The sequence below is a fragment of the Saccopteryx bilineata genome, chromosome 4 (genome assembly GCF_036850765.1).
Source record: "Saccopteryx bilineata isolate mSacBil1 chromosome 4, mSacBil1_pri_phased_curated, whole genome shotgun sequence".
Classification (NCBI taxonomy): domain Eukaryota; kingdom Metazoa; phylum Chordata; class Mammalia; order Chiroptera; family Emballonuridae; genus Saccopteryx; species Saccopteryx bilineata.
In genome coordinates this window covers 26,987,168-27,009,745 of record NC_089493.1, presented here as the reverse complement: position 1 = coordinate 27,009,745, position 22,578 = coordinate 26,987,168, and the positions used below count along the sequence as shown (strand labels likewise).

Below are 22,578 nucleotides of genomic sequence, written 5' to 3'. Positions count from 1 at the left end.
TCTCTTTGGAACTCTCTTGCGGGCAGGTCCTCTGGACTCTGCCCCGAGCGAAAGTGATGGAGGAGAGAAACGTTACCAGAGCTGGAAAGTGCAGCGTGGCGACGTCCCAGCTCTGCTGCCCTGACAGGCAGCAGCAAACCCCCGCAGAAGACCAGCCCTCGATCCTCCCCACGAGAGAACAAGAACAAACCTCCGCTGGTAACCGGCTCCGGGCTTTTCCGTTTCCCAAAGCGGCTTCCGCTTCCGGGCTAGCCTTTGTTGGAAGCAAATACGGATGACGCAAAAGTGTCGCGCCGGCACTGTTTCCGGCAGAAACAAGAGTGCGGTGTGAACATGGTAAGAGAGGAGGATTTGGTCAGGGAGGTTGTCAAACCACATTTTGGGCGAAGATTGAGAGTCAGCCCTTGGCCAGATTTCTTGCGAATTCCCCTTGCTTATTTTCTTTCTGATCTTAGTTCTTAAACTGCTCCCAGCGGTGCGTGTTATGATTTAACTAGTAGGGAGAGGGCCGGGTCGGGGTAGAGGATGAGAGGAGCTGGGTTTTTGAGGGGAAAAGGGAAGGGAAGGGAATGGACAAAATAAAAGACGGAACTCACGGGCGTGGTATGTATTTCCAACAATTTTAACTCTAACGTTTCTCTTTCAAGGGGAAGCAAAAGAAAACAAGGAAGTATGCGACCATGAAGCGAATGCTTAGTCTCAGAGATCAGAGACTGTAAGTGTTTGGAACCACCTGGGTTCATTGACTGCCCAGAGATATAAGAGTCACGAGAGGATAAGTAGTAAAACTTTCGTTATTTTGTATTTACTTTTTTTTTTTTAAGTGAGAGGAGGGGAAATACACATACTGCCACAGTGCCCCGACGGGGATCCACCTGGCAGCCCCCATCTGGAGCCGATGCTCGAGTCAACTGAGGTATCCTCAGCGCTCAGGGCTGACTCTGGAACCAATCAGCCACTGGCTGCAAGAGGGCAAGAGAGAAAGAAAGGAAAGACAGAGGGGAAGAGAAGCAAATAGTTGCTTCTCATGTGTGCCCTGACCCAGGATCGAACCTGGGCGTCCATACACCAGGCCAACACTATCCACTGAGCCACCGGCCAGGGCCATTAATTTCTGACTTAAAAAAATAAAGAGAGAGACAGAGAGAGAGAGCCTCAATGCAAAGGAATGGTCATTAAAGCCTTCAGAGGTATTAAATTGTGTATATTGGGTAATTTTTAGGAAATTTGCCCATTAATTATATTTCATTTCTAGGTAAAGATTAAATTTTGTATATGTGTTGTTACATTTTAACCCTTTATAAACGGTATATGAGGCCCTGGCTGGTTAGCTCAGTGGTAGAGCATCAGCCTGACCTGAGGATGTCCCATGTTCTATTCCTGGTCAAGGCACACAGGAGAAGCAGCCATCTGCTTCTCCACCTCTTCCCTCTCTCCCTTCTCTCCATCTCTTTCTTCCCCTCCTGCAGCCATGGCTGGTTGTCCCTGGTGCTGAGGATGATTCCATGGCCTTGCCTCAGGCACTTAAATAGCTTGGTTGCCAAGCAACAGGGCAAGGGCCCAGATGGGCAGAGTATCACCCTGTAGGCAGCTTGCTGGGTGGATCCTGGTCAGGGTGCATGCAGGAGTCTGTCTCTCTGCTGCCCACTTCTAACTTAAGAAGAAAAAAAAAAGGTATATGGGTATGCCTCACCTTTCTCTACTGTTAAAGCATCTGAGTCCTCAGAAGTTAAATATCCACTTTTTTACCCACTACTTGAAAGTGGATTTTGATCCTTGATAAGAGTTTCAGGCTAAGAAAGAAATTGTATAGTATAACTACTTTTTATTTATCCATGAACAATTTTTATGGGTTATTGGCTAGAGATTTTTAAATTTATGTTTAATGAATTATGTTAATTTCAGGCTACTTCCCCCACAGTTATTTGTACTCAAAATGGGTATATTTATATTAAGGTTTAAAAAAGGATGCTTGTCTGACCAGACGGTGGCACAGTGGATAGAGTGTCAGCCTGGGATGCTCAGGACCCAGGTTTGAAACCCCAAGGTCACAGGCTTTAGCATGGGCACATCCAGCTTGAGCGCGGGCTCACCAGCTTGAGCATGGGATCATAGACATGACCCCATGGTTGCTGGCTTGAGTAAGGGGTCATGGGCTTGGCTAGAGCCCCCTGGTCAAGGCACATATGAGAAAGCAATCAATGAACAACTGAGGTGTCACAACTATGAGTTAATGCTTCTCATCTCTCTCCCTTCCTATCTATCTGTCCCTAGCTGTCTGTCTGTCTCTCTCTCTCTCTCTCTCTCTCTCTGTCACTTAAAAAAATATATATGTGTGTGTATATATGCTTTTATTAATGTAAAGAAGTCACACAAAAAATAAAAGTAAAAAGCTTCACAAAGTAGGATTTCATCTGAAGACAAAGAGAAACTTTAATTTTGAATGAGATTATAACTATTGTTTTTTCTTCTCTCCGGCATTTAATTTACTTTTTTATCCTAGTAAAGAAAAGGATAGATTAAAACCTAAAAAAAAAGAAAAGAAAGATCCCAGTGCACTCAAGGAAAGAGAAGTGTAAGTAGTCAACATTTTCAAGTTTTCCTTTTTAAAACATTCTAAAACTATAGACCTCTTAGAAACCCAGGCTTTCTGGAACTGATTTGCTTAGTCCTTTGTAAGTACAGCAGAACTGTGCAAATGAAGTGATGTTGATGAGCATAACCAACTCCAGTGGTTCAAAGATTTTTGAATTTCATGGAGCAATTAAATTTTCCCTAAAATCCTAGGGATTAAATCTAGGATCATTAATTGTTGTTGCTGTTTTTTTTTGCCAAGAATCGTTCAGAAGGAATAACTGCCATTGATTAACACACTGGCGTTTCATAAAAGAAAAAATGTATCATCAAAAAAATAGTAAGACCATATTTTCAGAGTAAAGTTTCTTTTAGAGAAATATATTTAATTTGATGAAACTTCAGCACATTTTCCTTATCTTTCTCATTTTACTGTGGAGTGATGATGAATAAATCATCACAGGATTTATTAGGATTTTATTTCGAAGAACAAGGAAAAAGGAGTTTAATCTTCAAACTGCTCCAAGTAGGGACTTGTTTTTGTTGATACCAAAGTATCAGTGTAGATATTACTCTGTATTTTGTTTCTTTTTTCTTTCAGCCCCCAATACCCTTCTTGCTTGTTCTTCCAATATAACACACAGCTGGGCCCACCTTACCACATCCTGGTTGATACCAACTTTATCAACTTTTCCATTAAAGCCAAACTGGATTTAGTGCAGTCAATGATGGACTGTCTCTATGCCAAGTGTGAGTAGCATACTTTTACATTTCTGTGACATTTATACAAAATAATCATATTTCTCCAAATTCATGAAAAGAAAGGAATGGGGTTCTAGTTAACTTAATTGCTGAGCATTTAATGTGCTCACCATAGCAATGACCATTTTCAATAAACTGAAATATAATGCAAGCTTACTGGGAATAATTAAACTTTCGCAATTCAGAAAACAGTGTTTGGATCGTCATTATGGACATCAGTTTTGAACAGAGGAAGGGAGTTTTCTGTTTCTTAAGTCTGGATTTTAAAATTCTGGATAAATGAAAATTTATTTTATTTCTTAATGTGTATATTCTTTTACTTTGTGGAGGGGGTACTCTTCATGCCACTCCAGTGTAGAAAAGCTAAATAAGACATTTTGTCATTTATAATAACAGAACCGGAAGTGATGACGCTCACCAATTCCCAGTTTATTCAGTTTGGTATTTATTTGTACCACAAGGGGGTTGGGGTAGTTTATTTCCACCTTGGTATGTGGCTTACCATTAATCAATTTCCCTGTGTATTTGGAGGTTTCCTCCTTCAGGGACTTTCCTTCACTACCATGAGTAGGAAAAAAATTTAGGCCATGTACCAGGGAATAACTTCCTAAAAGTGAGTTCTGGTGCATTTGGTGGTGGGGTTGTATTCATAATATTTTCAAGTCATCTAATTAAAGGTGCAAATGAAAGTTAGATTTATATTTGGCTATAAAGAATATATTATAGAATCTAAGGAAAAATTTTGCACCTCCTATTTTAATATTTAAAAGATGCTATTTACTAAAAAATATTATGGAGTGATAGTAATGTAAATGTTTATTGATTTATTAGAACTAGCAAGTAAGAATGTGATAGGTAAGAGAGCTATATTCTTTAAATGCCCAGAATTAATAAATATAAAAAAATGATTGCATAAGTTTTATTAATATACAGAGGTAACCACCAAGTGAGCAAAATAGCAAATAGAGTAAAATAGTTACCTCTTAAGGATTAGAATTGGTGGAGTGGGAAAGTTCCAGGGGACCATTACTTGTTCATACAGGCCTTTCTGGATATCTTTTTAAAGCTATGTATATGTAATACTTTAATTTTTTGAAAGTCTCTTAGAAATAATAAAGATTAGTCTGAAGTTGGGGCACTCCATGCCTGTAAAGTCTGGGGAGCCCCTATATGAGGAAAGACACTAAACTTGGTAGACTCCTTATATTCAATGGTATTTCTTAAAGTTATCTTAGCTGCTTCTCTAGCTTCTCAGGAGTGCTATGACCTATTTCTAAATGAGATGGATCCAGGGTTGGAGTATGGGCCCTTGGAGGTGAATGGTCTCCTTGACTCTATGGCTCCATTGTTATTATCTAGCCCTGTAGTTAGGCTTTCTCTAGATATGGATACTTTAGAGTACAGTTATAATGCCTTTTCTAAAAACAAGCTTATTAAATAAAATGCTACTTTCTGCAGTCTTTGTGTAACATAATACCTCAAACTAAAGGCTGAAGAGACATTTAAGTAAAGTGCAAACCCATTCACCTAGGAGATTAACTTAACTGTTATAATCTCTGCTTACTTAATTTTTCTTCACTTGCCTTTATATCTTCTTGCTTTGATAATGCCTCTTTGACTTTCATAGCTCCTGGTATATTCCATTTCTATTTGATATTCCTGCATGGATGAATACTTAGCTTCCCATCACCTTTCTTTTCTGCCCGTGAATCCTCTTCCCTGTTACTTTCCGTTTCTTTGTAGTGACTTTTCTGGGCCTGCTTCCCTGCTCCAGATGCAAGCCCTTGCTTAACTGCTTCATGGCTCATAAATTGATCCTCTTAAGGTATATATTGCCCTCTGATTTCATGGTGATCTGATCTTACTGACTTCATACCTCTATTTTACAACTGCTTTTTCTTCTGGGCATTGTAATTTCTTAAATCCCTAGGGAACCAAGATTTGCTTTCCATCTCTATAGATTTGCCTATTCTGGACATTTTATTAAAATGAGATCATGAAATACTTAGTCCTCTTTCATTTAGCATAACATTTTTTTTTTAATTTTATTTATTCATTTTTAGAGAGGAGAGAGAGGGGGGGAGGGAGAGAGACAGAGAGAGAGAGAAAGAGAGAGGAGAGAGAGACAGAGGGGGGGGGAGCTGGAAGCATCAACTCCCATATGTGCCTTGACCAGGCAAGCCCAGGGTTTCGAACCGGCGACCTCAGCATTTCCAGGTCGATGCTTTATCCACTGCGCCACCACAGGCCAGGCCTAGCATAACATTTTTAAGAGTCATCTATGTTATAGCATATATCAGTACATTTGTCTTATTACCAAATGATATTTTGTAAAGATAGATCACATCTTATCCATTTTCTCTTGATTTTTATATTGAAAAAATATTAACAAACATCTGTGTCAGTATCTATATATGTACCTCATTCTTTTTTAAGTTACAGAGAATTGTTTATATATATGCGGGGAGGCAGTCAGACATACTCCCGCATGCATCCAACCAGGATCCACCCAGCACGCCCACCAAGGGGTGATGCTCTGCCCATTTGGGGCTTTGCTCCGTTGCGGCAGAAGCCATTCTAGTGCCTGAGGCGGAGGCCATGGAGCCATCTTTGGCACTTGGGCCAACTTTGCTCCAGTGGAGCCTTGTCTGCGGGAGGGGAAAAGAGAGATATAGAGATAGGAAAGGGGGAAGGGTGGAGAAGCAGATGGGCTCTTCTCCTGTGTGCCTTGACTGGCAATTGAACTCAGGACTTCCACATGCTGGACTGACGCTCTACTGCTGAGCCAACCAGCCAGGGCCTGTTAATAATTTTTAAAAACCAATAGTCTGTTAGACATTTGGATTATTTCTAGTTTTTACCCTGTTATATACAAGGCTATAATGAAGATCTTTGTAAATATGTCTGTTAGAGTGAAGTATTTCTTTAATATACATTTCTAGAGCAATAGGGGGGTCCTCGGGTTACGACCATCTTGACATACAACATTTCAAGTTTACCAGGCTCACTCCCATAAAAACCTAAAAATATTGAGATGTGAGTGTGTCGGCTTATGCCGTTAGCATCGTACTTACGGACTACATTGGTAAACTAGTTTGGTTGCACGTGGCAGAAGAATACGCACTAATGCAGCACATGAATGAGGGAGTTGGCATCCCCCAGTACGCTTACCTACACCATTTTGGACTGTTAAAAGTACAAGTGTTGGCCCTGGCCGGTTGGCTCAGTGGTAGAGCATTAGCCTGATGTGCAGAAGTCCCGGGTTCGATTCCCGGCCAGGGCACACAGGAGAAGCGCCCATCTGCTTCTCCACCCCTCTCCCTCTCCTTCCTCTCTGTCTCTCTCTTCCCTCCCACAGCGAGGCTCCATTGGAGCAAAGATGGCCCAGGCGCTGGAGTGGCTCTGGTTGCAACAGAGCGACGCCCGGGAGGGGCAGAGCATCGCCCCCTGGTGGGCAGAGCATTGCCCCCTGGTGGGCGTGCCGGATGGATCCCGGTCGGGCACATGCGGGAGTCTGTCTGACTGTCTCTCCCCGTTTCCAGCTTCAGAAAAATACAAAAAAAAAAAAAAAAAAAGGGCAAGTGTTTCCATTTGTGTGAGGCTAGGTAGGGTGTATTTTGACTTACACCATAATTCGAATTACATCATTATTACAGGAACAGAACTGTGTCAGAACCCAAGGGCCCCCTATACTGATACTTCAGAGGTTATGTATATCTTTTCACTTTAATGAGTTGTAAAATTGCCCTCAAATAGTTACATGAATTTGTATACCTTCTAACTGCATGAAGATACCTGTTTCCTCAATATTGGCTATTTTCATCTGTTTAGTGTTTGCCACTCTAACAGAAATGAAATCCTATTTCAATTTATATCTCCTAATGTGACTAAGCATCTTTATGCTCATTGACTATTTGTATGTCTTCTTCTAGAACTGAAATAATGTGGTAGTTAAGAACCTACTTAGCCTAACCTGTTGTGGCACAGTGGAGATAGGTCATCAACTTGGGACGCTGAGGTCCCAGGTTTGAAACCCCAAAGTCACCAGCTTGGTACATGGGGTTGCCAGCTTGAGTATGGGATCATTGACATGATCTCATGGTTACTAGCTTGAGCCCAAAGGTTGCTGGCTTGAGCCCAAAGTCACTGGCTTGAGCAAGGGATTACTGGCTCAACTGGAGCCCCTCTACCCCAGGCATGCATGAGAAGCAATCAGTGAACAACTAAAGTGCCACAACTACAAGTAAATGCTTCTCATTTGATGCTTCTCATCTTTTTCCTTTCCTGTCCTCTCCTCTCTCGCCCTCCCTCCCTCTCTCTACCTCTACAAAAAAAGAAAAAAGAAACTCGTCTATAGCCTGACAGTCTCATTTCAAATCTCACCCTCACCATTTGCTCTCTAGTTACTGCTTTGTGCCTCAGCTTCCTCATCTATAAAATGGGAATAATAATAATAATAATAATAACATTACCTGATAGGAATTTTTTTAAAGTAGTTTCCATAGTACCTGGAAAACAGCACATAATTCTAAGCTGCTATTATAAGCTCTTTGTATGTTAAGGATATTAGCCCTTTGAGGAAAGTATAGAAATATATTTCCTAGTTTTACTTTTGTTTTACTTTAGTATGTTTTTTTTGTTTTATAGTTGTCAAACCAAAGTTCTATATTTTTATGTTATCAAATTTACATTTTCTGGTTAATTTTATGGGGTTTTGGTGGGCTCATATTTAATTTTTTTATCCTAGAATTTATTTTAATACATAAAGAATGACAGGGATTCAGGTTGTTTTCTCCAGATATGTATATGACAAATACTTTATAGAATCTGTGGTGTGAGGTTGGAACAGTTCTCGAGATTCTTTATAAGTAAGTTTTTTATTTTCCCCTAGTTATTCGTTTTTTTTATTTTTTTTTAATTGATTGAATTTTAGAGGAAGGGAGAAAGAGAGGGAGAGAGACATCAACTTTGTTGTTCTACCTATTATGCCATCGTTGGTTGATTCTTTTTTTTTTTTTTTTTTTTTGTATTTTTCTGAAGCTGGAAACGGGGAGAGACAGTCAGACAGACTCCCGCATGTGCCCGACCGGGATCCACCCGGCACACCCACCAGGGGCGACGATCTGCCCACCAAGGGGCGATGCTCTGCCCCTCCAGGGCGTCGCTCTGCTGCGACCAGAGCCACTCCAGCACCTGGGGCAGAGGCCAAGGAGCCATCCCCAGCACCCGGGCCATCTTTGCTCCAATAGAGCCTTGGCTGCGGGAGGAGAAGAGAGAGACAGAGAGGAAGGGGGGGGTGGAGAAGCAAATGGGCGCTTCTCCTATGTGCCCTGGCCGGGAATCGAACCCGGGTTCCCCGCATGCCAGGCCGACGCTCTACCGCTGAGCCAACCGGCCAGAGCCCGTTGGTTGATTCTTGTGTGTACCCTGACTGAGGATCGAACCCACAACCTCAGCATGTCAGGTTGACGCTCTTAACCATCTAAACTACCCAACCAGGGCCTTCTGTAGTTCCTGTTGTTCATTTCAGTGTGCTTATTCTCCTTCATTCCAGAAGTCTCGTGGATCTTTTTAAGATTCTCAACAGGCTATAATTCAGAAAGAGTAAAATCAGTTTCTTCACAAGTCCTTTTACTGACATGTTTTCCCCCTGGCAGGTATCCCTTGTATAACTGACTGTGTCATGGCTGAAATTGAGAAATTGGGGCAGAAGTATCGAGTTGCTCTAAGGTAGGAAGGAGCTGGTTGGTCTAGATTTGTTCTAGATTGGTATACTGAAGAGTCTTTTGATCTTCTTTCATCTGTTTGCTGCCCACAGATTTCTTGTCTGATTAGATTAAACAAAAATGTGACACTAGTTGACTATGGTTAAGAACACAAGACATTTGAATGTTAGAGACTTTTAAGCTGAATGTTTTTTAAAACTAAATTCATTGGCGTAACATCGGTTAATAACGTTATATAAATTTCAGGTGTACAACTTTATTATGTCTGTCTGTTCCATTGTATGCTCACCACCACAAGTCTAGTCTCCATCTGTCGTCATATATTTGACCCCTACTGTTAATGTAGGTAACCACCTTACTGTTGCCTGTATCTGTTTTGTTTATTCATTTGTTGCTTTTTGTTTTCCCCACATGTGAGTGAAATCATATGGTCACGATCCATTCATGTTGTCACAAATGGCAGTATTTTACCTTCTTTATGGCTGAGTATTCCATTGTATGTATTATGTACCATATCTTTTTTTTTTTTTTTTTTTTAGCAAGAGAGAGAAAAACAGGAAGGGAGAGAGATAAGAAGCATCAACTCATAGTTGTGTCACTTGATTCATTGATTGCTTTCTCACACGTGCCTTGACCAGATGGGTGGGGCTCAGGCTGAGCCAGTGACCCCTTGCTCAAGCTAGTGACCTTGGGCTCTAAGCCAGTGAAATTTGGGCTCAAGCCAGTGACCATGGGATCATCTCTATGATCCCACGCTCAAGCCGGCAACTCCTCACTCAAGCTGGCAAGCCTGGGCTCAAGCCAGCAACCTTGGGGTTTCGAACCTGGAACCTCAGCATTCCAGGTCAGCACTCTTATCTAGTTTGCGACCACCAGTCAAGCATGCCTTATCTTCTTTATCCAGTCATTAGCTAAAGGGCACTTAGGTTGATTCTATGCCTTGGCTATTGTGAAAAAATGTAAGCTGAAGCTTTTTGAACTAAGTTACTTAGTCATATTGGTCGGTAGGTTTCTATTTAGAAAGTGTCTTTCTGTTGATGTCTTTCTGTTTATCTCATCATCTCCTTCAGAATCTCACAGTTAAAGAATTCACATTCTGCCTGACCTGTGGTGACGCAGTGGATAAAGCGTCGACCTGGAATGCTGAGGTCGCCAGTTCAAAACCCTGGTTTTGCCTGGTCAAGGCACATATGGGAGTTAATGCTTCCAGCTCCTCCCCCCTCTACTCTCTCTCTCTCTCTCTCTCTCTCCTCTCTCTATAAAAATGAATAAATCTAAAAAAAATTTTTTTTAAAGAATTCACATTCTAAGTTTTGAGTTTACCCTTGAGTTTAGAGTAGCAGTTCCCAAAATATGGTCATGGATCCCTGGGAGTCCCAGAGATCTTTGCAAGGAGTTTGCAAAACTGTTTTCATAATAATACCAAGACATTGCCTTTGTCACTGTGCTGACATTTGTACTGATGGCGGAAAGACTGGTTTGGTGCCCTAGTACAAATCAAGGCTATGGCCTCAAATAATGGTAGTTGTCTTTGTAATTTTCACCGCCACATTCTGACAGTTAAAAAAAAACAACCAGTCGTTTAAAAATGTCCTTATGAAACAGAAAAGTATTTTAACTTCATTAGCTCTCAACCCTGGAGTGCACATCAGTGTGCTTCATGATAAGGTGAAGTACACGTGAAGCACTTCTGCTGATAACAAAAGGGTGAAGGTTATCTCAGTGAAAAGGATTTGTGTGCTTGTTTGACTTGTGGGTTGAACCAGCTGCTTTTTCATGGGATAGAATTTTTATGTGAAGAACACCTGACAAATACTGGTTTTTCAGACTTTGGTATTTAGCAAATATTTCCTCAAAAATGTAGTGAACCTGTCACTTTAAGGAAAACAACTTACTGTATTACTTGCCAGTGATAAAATTTGACCTTTCAAGTGAAAATTTAAGTTTTAGAAAATCATGAGCTATCCCAATCCTGGTACTAAAGACCTTTCTGTTGAGATCAGTGAAGATACTACCAAGTATATATACAGTGGTACCTTGAGATACGAGTTTAATTAGTTCTATAACCAAGCTCGTAAGTCAGTCAACTCGTGTATCAAACAAATTTCTCCCATTTAAAATAACTGAGATAGATTTAATCCGTTCCAGCCCTGTGAAACATCCCCAAACCATCCTAAATTATGAAAAAAGACATGTTTTTAATTAATAAACACACATTTATACTTTACCAATGCATAGCAAAATATATGGAATAAAAGAAAAAAGTGTTATTTAGTACTGTATTCTTACCTTGGAGACAGATGAGTGAGGCTAACAGGTGAATGGCAGAGGAGGAGGGAGGGAGGAAGGGATGCAGGCACCGTAGACACGTAAACTAAAACTGCACTTTCTTAACACTAAATGTAAACTAAAACTGCATTTTCTTTATCTTAAACAAAACTAAAACTGCACTTTCTTTACTTAAAATGAAACCACAAAAACTTAATTGTAAAAAAATGCACTTTCTTAACTTTAAACTTAACCTAAGCTTAACATTATGTATTTTTCATTTAATCATCACCTGTTTTTGCCTTTTTGGCTGCACCTTCGGCACTTTCACTTGCAGGACTTGAGTAAAAATCTATACAAAGGCCCTGGCCGGTTGGCTCAGCGGTAGAGCGTCGGCCTAGCGTGCGGAGGACCCGGGTTCGATTCCCGGCCAGGGCACACAGGAGAAGCGCCCATTTGCTTCTCCACCCCTCTGCCGCGCTTTCCTCTCTGTCTCTCTCTTCCCCTCCCGCAGCCAAGGCTCCATTGGAGCAGAGATGGCCCGGGCGCTGGGGATGGCTCTGTGGCCTCTGCCTCAGGCGCTAGAGTGGCTCTGGTCGCAATATGGCGACGCCCAGGATGGGCAGAGCATCGCCCCCTGGTGGGCAGAGCATCGCCCCTGGTGGGCGTGCCGGGTGGATCCCGGTCGGGCGCATGCGGGAGTCTGTCTGACTGTCTCTCCCTGTTTCCAGCTTCAGAAAAATGGAAAAAAAAAAAAAAAAAAATCTATACAAAAAGGTTTGCTTTTGCCTGCCTTTTAAAATGTTACGGAAATGTGACAAAAAAGTGTCATTAAAAAGTGCTGAAGCAGGACCAGTTGGAACTTTTTCTGGGTGTTTCTCTTCAATGAAACTTGAAAGCTTCTCCCACATTGCCAGCACGTCTCTAATTTCACTTGTAGAAATCAATTCCTCCAAATCTACCTCCTCCTCACTACTAATCTCTTGCAGAAGCTCTGTATGTTGCATCATCTGTAGCTCCTTCAACTCAGTTGAGAGTTCCTCCTCGTGTTCCTCAATGAGCTCGTTTATGTCACTCTCATCTTCCTTCAGACCCATCGACTTTCTGGGGGACATAATCTCCTCAAACGCTTCTACCTTGGTCTCAGTCTCTGGTTCGAAGTCCCTATCTGCAACAACATCAGACCATAACTTTTTCCATGCCGAGTTCAAGGTTCTTCTTGTAACCTCTTGGCATGCCAAGTCAATAATGCGTAAACATATCACAATATTGTAGTTATCTTTCCAAAACTCTCGAAGGGTTAGAATTGTATTCTCAGTCACCTCAAGGCAGCGGTGGCACAGGTGCTTTGTGTAAAGCTTTTTAAAGTTGGAAATGACCTGTTGATCCACAGGTTGCAAGATTGAAGTCGTGTTGGGTGGGAGGTAGAGGACTTTCACGAATTTGAACTCATCGAGAATGTCATCTTCAAGACCAGGTGGGTGGGCTGGAGCATTATCAAGGATTAGTAATGCTTTTATCAGGAGTTTATTTTCTTGAAGATATTTCTTCACTGCAGGACCAAAGATGAGATTTACCCATTCAATAAAAAACTGCCACGTAACCCATGTCCTAGCATTGGCAGCCACTTAACCTGCAGTTTTTCTTTACAAATCTTTTGAGTCTTAAAGGCTCGAGGATTTTTGAAATGATACACTAGCAGTGACTTTACTTTACAGTCACTGCTAGCATTTGCACACAATGCAAGGGTCAGACAGTCCTTCATGGGTTTCTGGCCTGGCAGCTTCTCCTCTGCAGTGATGAAAGTCCTCCGGGGCATTTTTTTCAAAACAATCCTGTTTCATCACAGTTGAACACTTGGGGGATGTAGCCTGCCTTGTGATCAGCTGCCTTAACGTCAGCACTCTCAGCTTCACCATGCCTCACCACCAAGTGGATGCCAGATCTGGTCTTGAAATTTTCAAACCAGCCGTGACTTGCCTTAAACGTATCTTCTGCTGCCTCTTTTGAGGTTGATGGTTCTTTCTTCTTCAAGTCACCGTAAATACTACGTGCCTTTTCGCATATTACAGTCTTCGTCACTGTATCTTCTGCCAGCTCTTTCTCTTTCACCCACATAATAGCTTCTCCATTTCTTCATATGTGCCTTGACCAGGGGGCTCCAGCTGAGCCAGTGATCCCTTGATCAAGCCCAGCAACCTTGGGCTTCAAGCCAGCAACCTTGTTGCTGATCTCACATGGGTCATGTTGATGACCCCATGCTCAAGCCACTGACCTCAGAATTTCAAACCTGGGACCTCAGCATCCCAGTTCAACACTCTATCCACTGCGCCACCACCAGTCAAGCAAAAGCTTATTTTTAAAATATATGAAAAATCCATAAAACAAAGACAAAATTCTTAAATTCACAATAAAATATGACTTTATACCCAGCAGATTGGTTAAAGTGAAAGTATGCTTGACAATTGCAAGAGTAGTTGAGTTGTGGAGCAGTAGGAATTCTCATAGTTGCTAAGGACATAAATTGGACAATCATTTTGGAGAGCAATTTGATAATATCTGATAAAAATGAAGTTGTTCATGCTCTTGCAACACTGTGTCTTTTAACCTGGAGATCACAAATATGCAAGTTGTAAAATCTGTTTAATGGGTTACAACTAGTATTTTTTTAATGAAATACAGAATCAACTATAAAATACCATCATGCATTGCATGTAGCACAGCTTAAGTATTGTGTCATAGAAATTTTTTCACTTCTATATGTGTATGTATACATGTGCTTACTGTGTGCTAGGGAAAATGTATTTCATACTGTGGGCCTGGTTAAAAAAAAAAAAAGATGAGGGAGGCAGCTGCCAATGAAAAGCTCATATACATATATTAGAGACAAAATTGGAATTTTCTTATGTGTATTGCAGCAAAAAAATGCAGGCAGCTAAAAGATCCATTAAGATAATGAATACAGGCCTGACCTGTGGTGGCACAGTGGATAAAGCGTCCACCTGGAAACACTGAGGTCGCTGGTTCAAAACCCTGGGCTTGCCTGGTCAAGGCACATATGGGAGTTGATGCTTCCTGCTCCTCCCTCCCCCTTCTCTCTCTCTCTCTCTCACTCTCTCCTCTCTCTAAAGATTAATAAAAAATAAAAAAAGATAATGAATACATTGTGGAATGTTCATGGGTAAAATAATATACCAGAGTGAAAGTAAGTAGAGTTATATGTGTCAATATAGATATATCTCATAAACAATGCAAAAGGCCTAGCTTGTGCTGGTGCAGTGGATAAAGCAGTAACCTGGAATGCTGAGGTTGCTGGTTTGAAACCTTGAGCTTGCCTGGTCAAGGCACATATGGGAAGCAACTACAAGTTGATGCTTCCTGCTCCTCTCTCCCACTCACCCCCACCTTTCTCTCTGTCTCGCCTCTTTCAAAAATTAATAAATAGGCCTGACCTGTGGTGGCGCAGTGGATGGGGTGTCAACCTGGGAATGCTGAGGTCACCGGTTCGGAACCCTGGGCTTGCCTGGTCAAGGCACATATGGGAGTTGATGCTTCCAGCTCCTCCCCCCTTCTCTCTCTCTGTCTTTCTCTCTCCTCTCTAAAAATGAATAAATAAATTTAAAAAAAATTTTTTTTAAAAATTAATAAATAAAATTTTTTTTTTTTTTTTGTATTTTTCTGAAGCTGGAAACGGGGAGAGACAGTCAGACAGACTCCCGCATGCGCCTGACCGGGATCCACCCGGCACGCCCTCCAGGGGCGACGCTCTGCCCCTCCGGGGCGTTGCTCTGCCGCGACCAGAGCCACTCTAGTGCCTGGGGCAGAGGCCAAGGAGCCATCCCTAGCGCCCGGGCCATCTTTGCTCCAATGGAGCCTTGGCTGTGGGAGGGGAGGAGAGAGAAAGAGAGGAAGGGGGGGGTGGAGAAGCAAATGGGCGCCTCTCCTATGTGCCCTGGCCGGGAATCGAACCTGGGTCCCCCGCACGCCAGGCCGACGCTCTACCGCTGAGCCAACCGGCCAGGGCCAATATTTTTTTTAAAAAGCCCTGTTCTGTTGGCTCAGTGATAGATCATCTACCCAGCCTGTGGATGTCTCAGGTTCAATTCCCAGTCAGGGCAATGGCAGAAACACCCATCTGCTTCTCCACCTCTCCCCCCTCTCGCTTCTCTCTCTCTCTCTCTCTCTCTCTCTCTCTCTTTCTTCTTCTTCTTCTTCTTCTTCTTCTTCTTCTTCTTCTTCTTCTTCTTCTTCTTCTTCTTCTTCTTCTTCTTCCTCTTCTTCCTCTTCCTCCTCCTCCCCTCTTGTAACCATGGCTCCATTGGGTCAAGTTGACCCCAGGCACTGAGGATGGCTTCATGGCTTTCACCTCAGGCACTAAGAAGAGCTCAGTTGCCGAGCAATGGAGCAACACCCCAGATGGGCAGAGCATTGCCCCTTTAGTGGGTTTGCCAGGTGGATTGAGGTCAGGGCACATGTGGGAGTTTGTCTCTCTGCTTCCCCTCCTTTCACTGAAAAAAAAAAGTGGAGAAAAAAAACAAGCTTTGTATAAAAGGTACAGGAATTGATAAAGAAAGAAAAAACTGTAGACACAGACAACAGCATGGTAATTAGCAGAGGGGAAGGGGGGTTGGAGCAAGCAGAAGAGGGTATAGGTGGGATAAATAGTGACAGGAGACTTGACTTGTGTTGGTGAAAACAATACAATATACTGTTGATGTATTCTAGAATTGTATATCTGATATCTATATAATTTTATTAACCAATGTCACCCCAATAAATTCACTAAAAAATAAAGAGCTTAAAAAATAAGCAAGACTATGTGGAACATATTGTTTATGTAAAGTTTAAAAACATGCAGTCTATGTTGTTTACAGGTAGATATATATGCAATGTGACATACACAGTAAAATTTGTGTGGGAGTAATAAATACGTAATGAATTTAAGATCATAGCTGTAGAGAGGGGGCTTCATTTTGTTTTGTAATGTTTTATTTCTTTAACTAGATGGTAGGTACAGCTCATTATTCCTTATACTTTTTATACTTCAAATTAAAAGGGGAAGAGAGGCAATTATTTTAAAAATAAACAGTGATAGGGGAGAAAATAGAGGTAATAGAGTAGAAGTTTGGCTAGGAAGACAGAGAAATGGGATGTTAACTAGAGGGGCTGGTACAAGTAAAAAGGATTTTTTTTTCTTTTTAAAGGTAGATAAGGTACAAGAGCACATTGGCTTGTTTCTGGAAAAGAACAGTGGGAAGCAGGAGATAGTGATTGCAGAGGCAGAGACTGCTGCCTACCTTGTTTCACAGCAGCAGTCTGCCTTCCTTCTAGTGCAGCGGTTCAATGGCTTTAGGCGACCCCTGTGTTTAGGTCGTTCGACCCCCGCCGGGGTCGCGACCCACAGGTTGAGAACCGCTGTTCTAGTGTGTCCTCACCACAGTCTGCTTAGTCTAAGACAAAGCTTTGCTTGTATTACTCTGTCCTGGAGAAAACATTAGTGACTCCCCATCGCCCGTGTCATGCAGCTCACGCTCCTCAGCCTGGCATTGGAGACACCCAGTCCATCCTCAGCCTGCCTTTCCAGTCCTATCTCACTTTCCTCTGCACAGACATTCTTCTCACTCTTCCCCAAACACACCCAGACCATCTCACAGATGGTTGGTGCCCTGTTTGAAATGTGCCTGCCTTCACTTTGCTTGGAACATTCTTTTATCTTCATTTTATTTTTATCTTCGTGTCATTTTTTTCTAAATATACTCAGCCCACGTTGACCTAGCTCTGAACCCCTGCAATTTGGAATACTTTTGTTGCCCTAGGTACCTGTATGCTGCCTTGTATTTTTATTAATTTGTGACTCATCATCACTGACTAATAGTGTATGGCTCTGGGGATCGCAGACTTGGGTTTTTCTATTTCAAAGTTGTGTGAAATTAATGAATTTGATTTGCTAAGGGCAAACAATATCAATATACATATAGGGTGGGCAAAGTAAGTTTACAGTTGTGTGTATGTGAAACAGTTTATTCTTGTATTATTATTTATTGTATTATTTTCTATACAAATAACTGTAAACCTACTTTTGCCACACCCTGTACAATAAAAATAAAATTTCCCCTCCATATTCACACTTTGTGCGTTCTCCTACCCTGAGATTGGAAACTGAGAAGGATTAGTATGTAGTTAATATGTATTTTTCCAGGCAAATGCCAATCTAGAGAAAGAATCAAAGAAGAGATTTGTAGTTTCTTAACTGAATGATAAATAGTTCATTGGCCTGCTTTATTACACAGTTCATTATAGGTCCTTCCACATCTATGCATGCAACTCTACCTCATTTTTTTTAGTAGGATAGGGGCACCAAAATTTATTTAACTTTTCCCTTGTTGATGGACATTCAGATTATCTCCATTTTTCACTATTATAAACTATGCTGCAGTTGCCATCCTTGTGCCTATATTCTTGTACATTTGTGTAAGACAACTTTCTAAAAGTGAATTGGTTGGGTTGTAATTGGTTTTGTTTTGAATCCTGGCTTTCCCAGCTGGGTTACTTTAAACAAATTAATTTGTTTCTGAATTTTCTACATCAGCTGTAAAATGGAAATACAATAATTCAGAGTTTTATATTACAAGACCTAAGAAAATTTCCTCAGTCAGGAAATTTTAATTTGCTTTTCTGTAAATCATCTTTCCAATAGAAAGGTAAGCTTCACGAGGAAAGGGATGCCTTAAAATCTATACATAGATCAGGTTACTCTTATTTCATTGAGAGAGACTCAGAAAGTATCCAGTTGCAGCCCTGAGTTGCAACCCTGGCCAGGTAGCTCAGTTGGTTGGAGCGATGTCCCAGGCACCAAGGGGGTGGCAGGTTTGATCCCCAGGCAGGGCATGTACAAGCATACAGGGCATGTACAAGCATACAGGGCATGTTCAAGCATACAGGGCATGTACAAGCATACAGGGCATGTTCAAGCATACAATGAATGCATGGATAAGTAAAACAACAAATGGATGTCTCTCTTTTTCTTGTTCTCGCTCACCTTCCTCTCTCTAAAATCAATTTTAAAAATGTTTTCAAAGTTAGCCAGTCCCCAGAATGTTTTTCTTAATCCACTTTTATAACCCTGTAGGATCGCCAAGGATCCAAGATTTGAACGATTACCGTGCACACACAAAGGAACCTATGCAGACGACTGCTTAGTACAGAGAGTAACTCAGGTATCATCAGTTTTCAAATGTTTACTTTGTGCTTTAATAAAAAGAGAAGGCAAACTACTGTCTCCTGAATGTTCACAGTCAGAAAAATGTCTGGGAATATAAATGGTAAAAAAAAAATTCACATAGTATCCCTTCATAGCATAGATGTCCTCATATATTGATAAATACTTGAGAAAGTGGATTCGACTGTATACTGTAACCATATGGAAAGATCATGGACTTGGGGAAGAGACATGCGTTTCTAATAACAGCACCTCTATTTATTATGTCTGTGATCTGGAACACTTACTGATTTGATTCTTTATTACATAAGTCTTCTCTATAAAGTGGTTAAAGTGAGTGACTATAGACCAGTGGTTTTCAACTGCTGGTCCTTGAAAGAGTTAATCGCCCTGATACTGTATGAAGATTATAGAGCCTGATACCATTGAGTCTGTAATCTTATACAACATCAGGGTGGTTAACTCTTTCAAGGACTGGCACAAAATTTCTGGCAGACTAGCACTGGTCTACAGACCAGTGGTTGAAAACCACTGGAGTAGATAATACAGTTGACTCTTGAACAACACTGGGGTTAGGGGCTCTGACCCCCTGAGCAATTGAAAAGCTTTGTCATCGTATAACTTTTGACTCCCTTGGTATCCGTGGACGATTGGCTCCAAGACCCTCTGCAGATACCAAACTCTGCAGATGCTCAAGGCCCCTATATAAAACAAAAACAATGTAAGTATTGTATATTTATTGAAAAAATCAAATATAAGTGGGCCCAAACAATAGAATTCGTGTTGTTCAAGGATCAACTTATACCAGATTTCACCTCCCTGTGAATCAGAAATAAGGTTCCATTTCCCAATGAAGGAATTTTGTTCCTGTCAACCATGCCTAACCCAGTATTCTCATTTACATCTAAGTCTCCTAGGGTGCTATCTCTCAAGCACCCTGGAATCAGTGGGTTTTTAGTTCCTTGTCAAGCATTACAAGAACTTTTGCTACTGATTGCCCTTATAAGAGCCTCTTTCAGCTGAGAGTAATCATCTTCATTGGGTGACTACATTGCCAGCCCTTTAGCAACTCTGTCCTATAGGCATGGCTGGCATCTCCCACAACACTACTGACATCAGGCTACAACTCTTTATAAAACTCGACAGGAGCCTGACCAGTGGTGGCGCAGTGGATAGAGTGTTGACCTGGGAAGCAGAAGTCCTAGGTTCAAAACTCTGAGGTCACCAGCTTGAGCGTGGGCTCATCCAGCTTGAGCTCAGGCTCACCAGCTTGAGTGCAAGGTTGCCAGCTTGAGCATGGCATCATCAACATGATCCCAAGGATGCTGTCTTGAGCAAGGGGTCACTGGCTCGGCTGGAGCTCCCCAGTAAAGGCACATATGAGAAGCAATCAATGAACAAGAAAAGTGACACAACTACAAGTTGATACTTTTCATCTCTTTCCCTTCGTGTCTGTCTCTAAAAAAGACGGGAAATTTGGGTAGGATGGAAGTAAAGTACAATATAAACTGACCCCCAAGCCAGCAGATTTATATTACTGCTTTCAGAATTGCTAGGCTCAACCTTGTCCTGGAGATAATATTCTGGCTTCAGGGCCAAGAAGGTAGTCTACCTCCGCCACCAGGAGGCCTCAGAGTAGGACTTCCAGTTTCCCAAAAGGTAAGGCAAAAGCTGTGCCTTCCAATCTAAGGCACTTACCAGTGCCTTTGCGTGGAGTCCCTAGGGGCATTTTCCCAAACCAAGGTATTGTCTACCCTAGATGTGAAAGTGCCATCCACTTGTAAGACAAAAAAATGGTTTGTTACTCTTAGTTTTTCAATCTTTTCCCCCTCAAGATCCTTAGAGCTACATTCAGTGTGGACAGCTCGTGATTTGTTTTATAAATATGAGCTCCTATCAGGCGTCCCCAAACTACAGCCCGCTGGCCGCATGCGGCCCCCTGAGGCCATTTATCCGGCCCCCACCGCACTTCCGGAAGGGGCACCTCTTTCATTGGTAGTGAGAGGAGCACTGTATGTGGCGGCCCTCCAACGGACTGAGGGACAGTGAACTGGCCCCCTGTGTAAAAGTTTGGGGACCCCTGTCCTATGTCATAGTATCTACTCAACAAATTGTTATAACCTTTCCTTTGCTATTTACTGTGAAAATGAATTAATTCTTCAGACTGGCCAGTGGTTGTGCCATTATAGTGTCACTAAGTAGACTCTATAAATTCGGTGTGTGTGTCTCTTGCAGCACAAGTGCTATATTGTAGCCACAGTTGACCGGGACCTTAAACGAAGAATCAGGAAGATCCCTGGCGTTCCCATCATGTACATTTCTAACCATAGGTGAGAACTTCTTTGGGGGGAAGTGATTAAAAGTATATAGTTGATATCAATTAAAAATAGGGTCAGGTTATGGAAGAATTTCAAATTGCTGTGTCAAATGTTTACATAGTTGTATTTGAAGAAATGAGACAAAATTACAGGAACAAGGGAAAAGATAAAGCTAGGATTTAGGAACCAGGCAGACACCCACATTGTTACAATATGATTACCAGAAGAAATAGAGGATGATATTGCTTTAAACACAAAGCAGTAATTTAAATCAAGCTAATCATTTTGGCCAGAAATTTTTATTATGAAAGCCTAATGCATGTGATTAGCACCTTTCTGGGAAACTAAAACTTTTTTTTTTTTAATCTGCTGTTTATCCTTCTTGGATGCTCCTATATGAGTCCTCAGACTATTATTGTCCAGCCTTTCAGCCTGGGGAGAACTCAGTATAGAGGGAGTAATATTGGCTAAGGATTTGGGCTTATCTGGACTCAATGCCTGGCCCCCAGTTTCGTTAACTTTCTGACTTTGAAGAATAAAGGGCCTGACCAGGCGGTGGTGCAGTGGATAGAGCATTGGACTGGGATGCGGAGGACCCAGGTTTGAGACCCTGAGGTCGCCAACTTGAGCGCGGGCTCATCTGGTTTGAGCAAAGCTCCCCAGCTTGGACCCAAGGCCACTGGCTTGAGCAAGGGGTTACTCGGTCTGCTGAAGGCTCGCGGTCAAGGCACATATGAGAAAGCAATCAATGAACAACTAATGTCTCAATGAAAAACTAATGATTGATGCTTCTCATCTCTCTCTGTTCCTGTCTGTCTGTCCTATCTATCTCTCTCTCTGACTCTCTCTCTATCTCTGTAAAACAAAAACAAAAAAAAAAAAAAAAAAGAATAAAGGAAATATACTATAGTCAGCGCTTTACTTTAAATCACTTGTCATTATATCCCTTTAAAATTTATCCACTGACAAAAAGGATTCATAGTGAGTGAGGGGTGAGAGTGTTGCAGTCAGTAAAGGATGGATTTTTATGTAGGTACTTTCTTACCAGTGTTCATTTTTTGTCCTGATCAGGTACAACATTGAGCGGATGCCAGATGATTATGGAGCTCCTCGATTCTAATATCCATACTTTTAAAAGGCAAAGTTCCTCTGCTTTCCTTCAACCAGCTCTCCTTTCTCAGTGTATGAAACATGCTCCGGCCTGAGTTATTGCTCCCCTCACCCATTTGCTCTGTTATGAGCTGAGTGTGGTTACACTCACTCTTTGATGTTATGTTGAAAATGATATTTTGTGTCATTTTTAAATTTGTTGCATCTTTTTATGAATGAAATGACTGCTCACAACTTTGATGGTGGTGACTTTATACTGATTTACTCAATACATATTTATTAAGGTTTTACTAGGTACTTAATAAGATGTGGTCCTACCCTCAAGACATTGATATATTATGGTGGGAAAGAGAAACATGTATATGAATAAATACAGTCAAAGAATGTTAAGATAATAAAATATAAGGGAGTGGACCCATTCAAGGAAAGAATGATTTTTTTTCTACTTATTGGTATATGGAGGGAGGAAAGAGTAGAGGTAGTGATGTTTGAGTTAATCTTTAAAAATAAATAGGTGCTTGCCCAGGGAATGAGATAAAGAAAATGCACAGGAAACATGTGGACAAAAGCACAGGCACAGATACTACGTGGAATGAATGTG

At 41.5% G+C, this 22,578-nt stretch overlaps 2 protein-coding genes and 1 non-coding gene across 12 annotated transcripts in view; 2 read left to right on the top strand and 1 right to left on the bottom strand.

The window, feature by feature from the left end:
- Positions 1-240, bottom strand: part of AREL1 (apoptosis resistant E3 ubiquitin protein ligase 1) — a 41,944-nt gene extending 41,704 nt beyond the window's left edge. For 3 of the 8 annotated variants that reach the window (XM_066277728.1, XM_066277727.1, XM_066277726.1), the window contains exon 1: positions 191-218. The gene's annotated coding sequence lies outside the window, so the exon portion shown is untranslated. Of the gene's footprint in view, positions 1-76; positions 170-190 lie in introns of those variants that run through there. The other 5 variants (XM_066277722.1, XM_066277723.1, XM_066277720.1 and 2 more) reach the window with 4 other exon arrangements.
- Positions 241-294: 54 nt separating this feature from the next.
- On the top strand, positions 295-22,152 carry FCF1 (FCF1 rRNA-processing protein). Of its 3 annotated transcripts, none has more exons than XM_066276027.1 (8): positions 295-336; positions 648-715; positions 2,504-2,575; positions 3,176-3,324; positions 8,994-9,066; positions 18,460-18,547; positions 20,785-20,879; positions 21,939-22,152. In XM_066276027.1, the coding sequence occupies exons 1-8, from the start codon at positions 334-336 to the stop codon at positions 21,985-21,987; spliced, it is 597 nt and encodes a 198-aa protein (XP_066132124.1). In that variant the 5' UTR covers positions 295-333; the 3' UTR covers positions 21,988-22,152. The 3 variants fall into 3 exon arrangements, with proteins under 3 accessions (XP_066132124.1, XP_066132127.1, XP_066132125.1); XM_066276028.1 differs by lacking the exon at positions 295-336 and adding an exon at positions 451-475; XM_066276030.1 differs by lacking the exon at positions 2,504-2,575.
- On the top strand, positions 6,544-6,619 carry TRNAI-GAU (transfer RNA isoleucine (anticodon GAU)). Its single transcript has one exon. It is a non-coding gene; the product is annotated as a tRNA-Ile (tRNA).
- Positions 22,153-22,578: the final 426 nt, after the last annotated feature.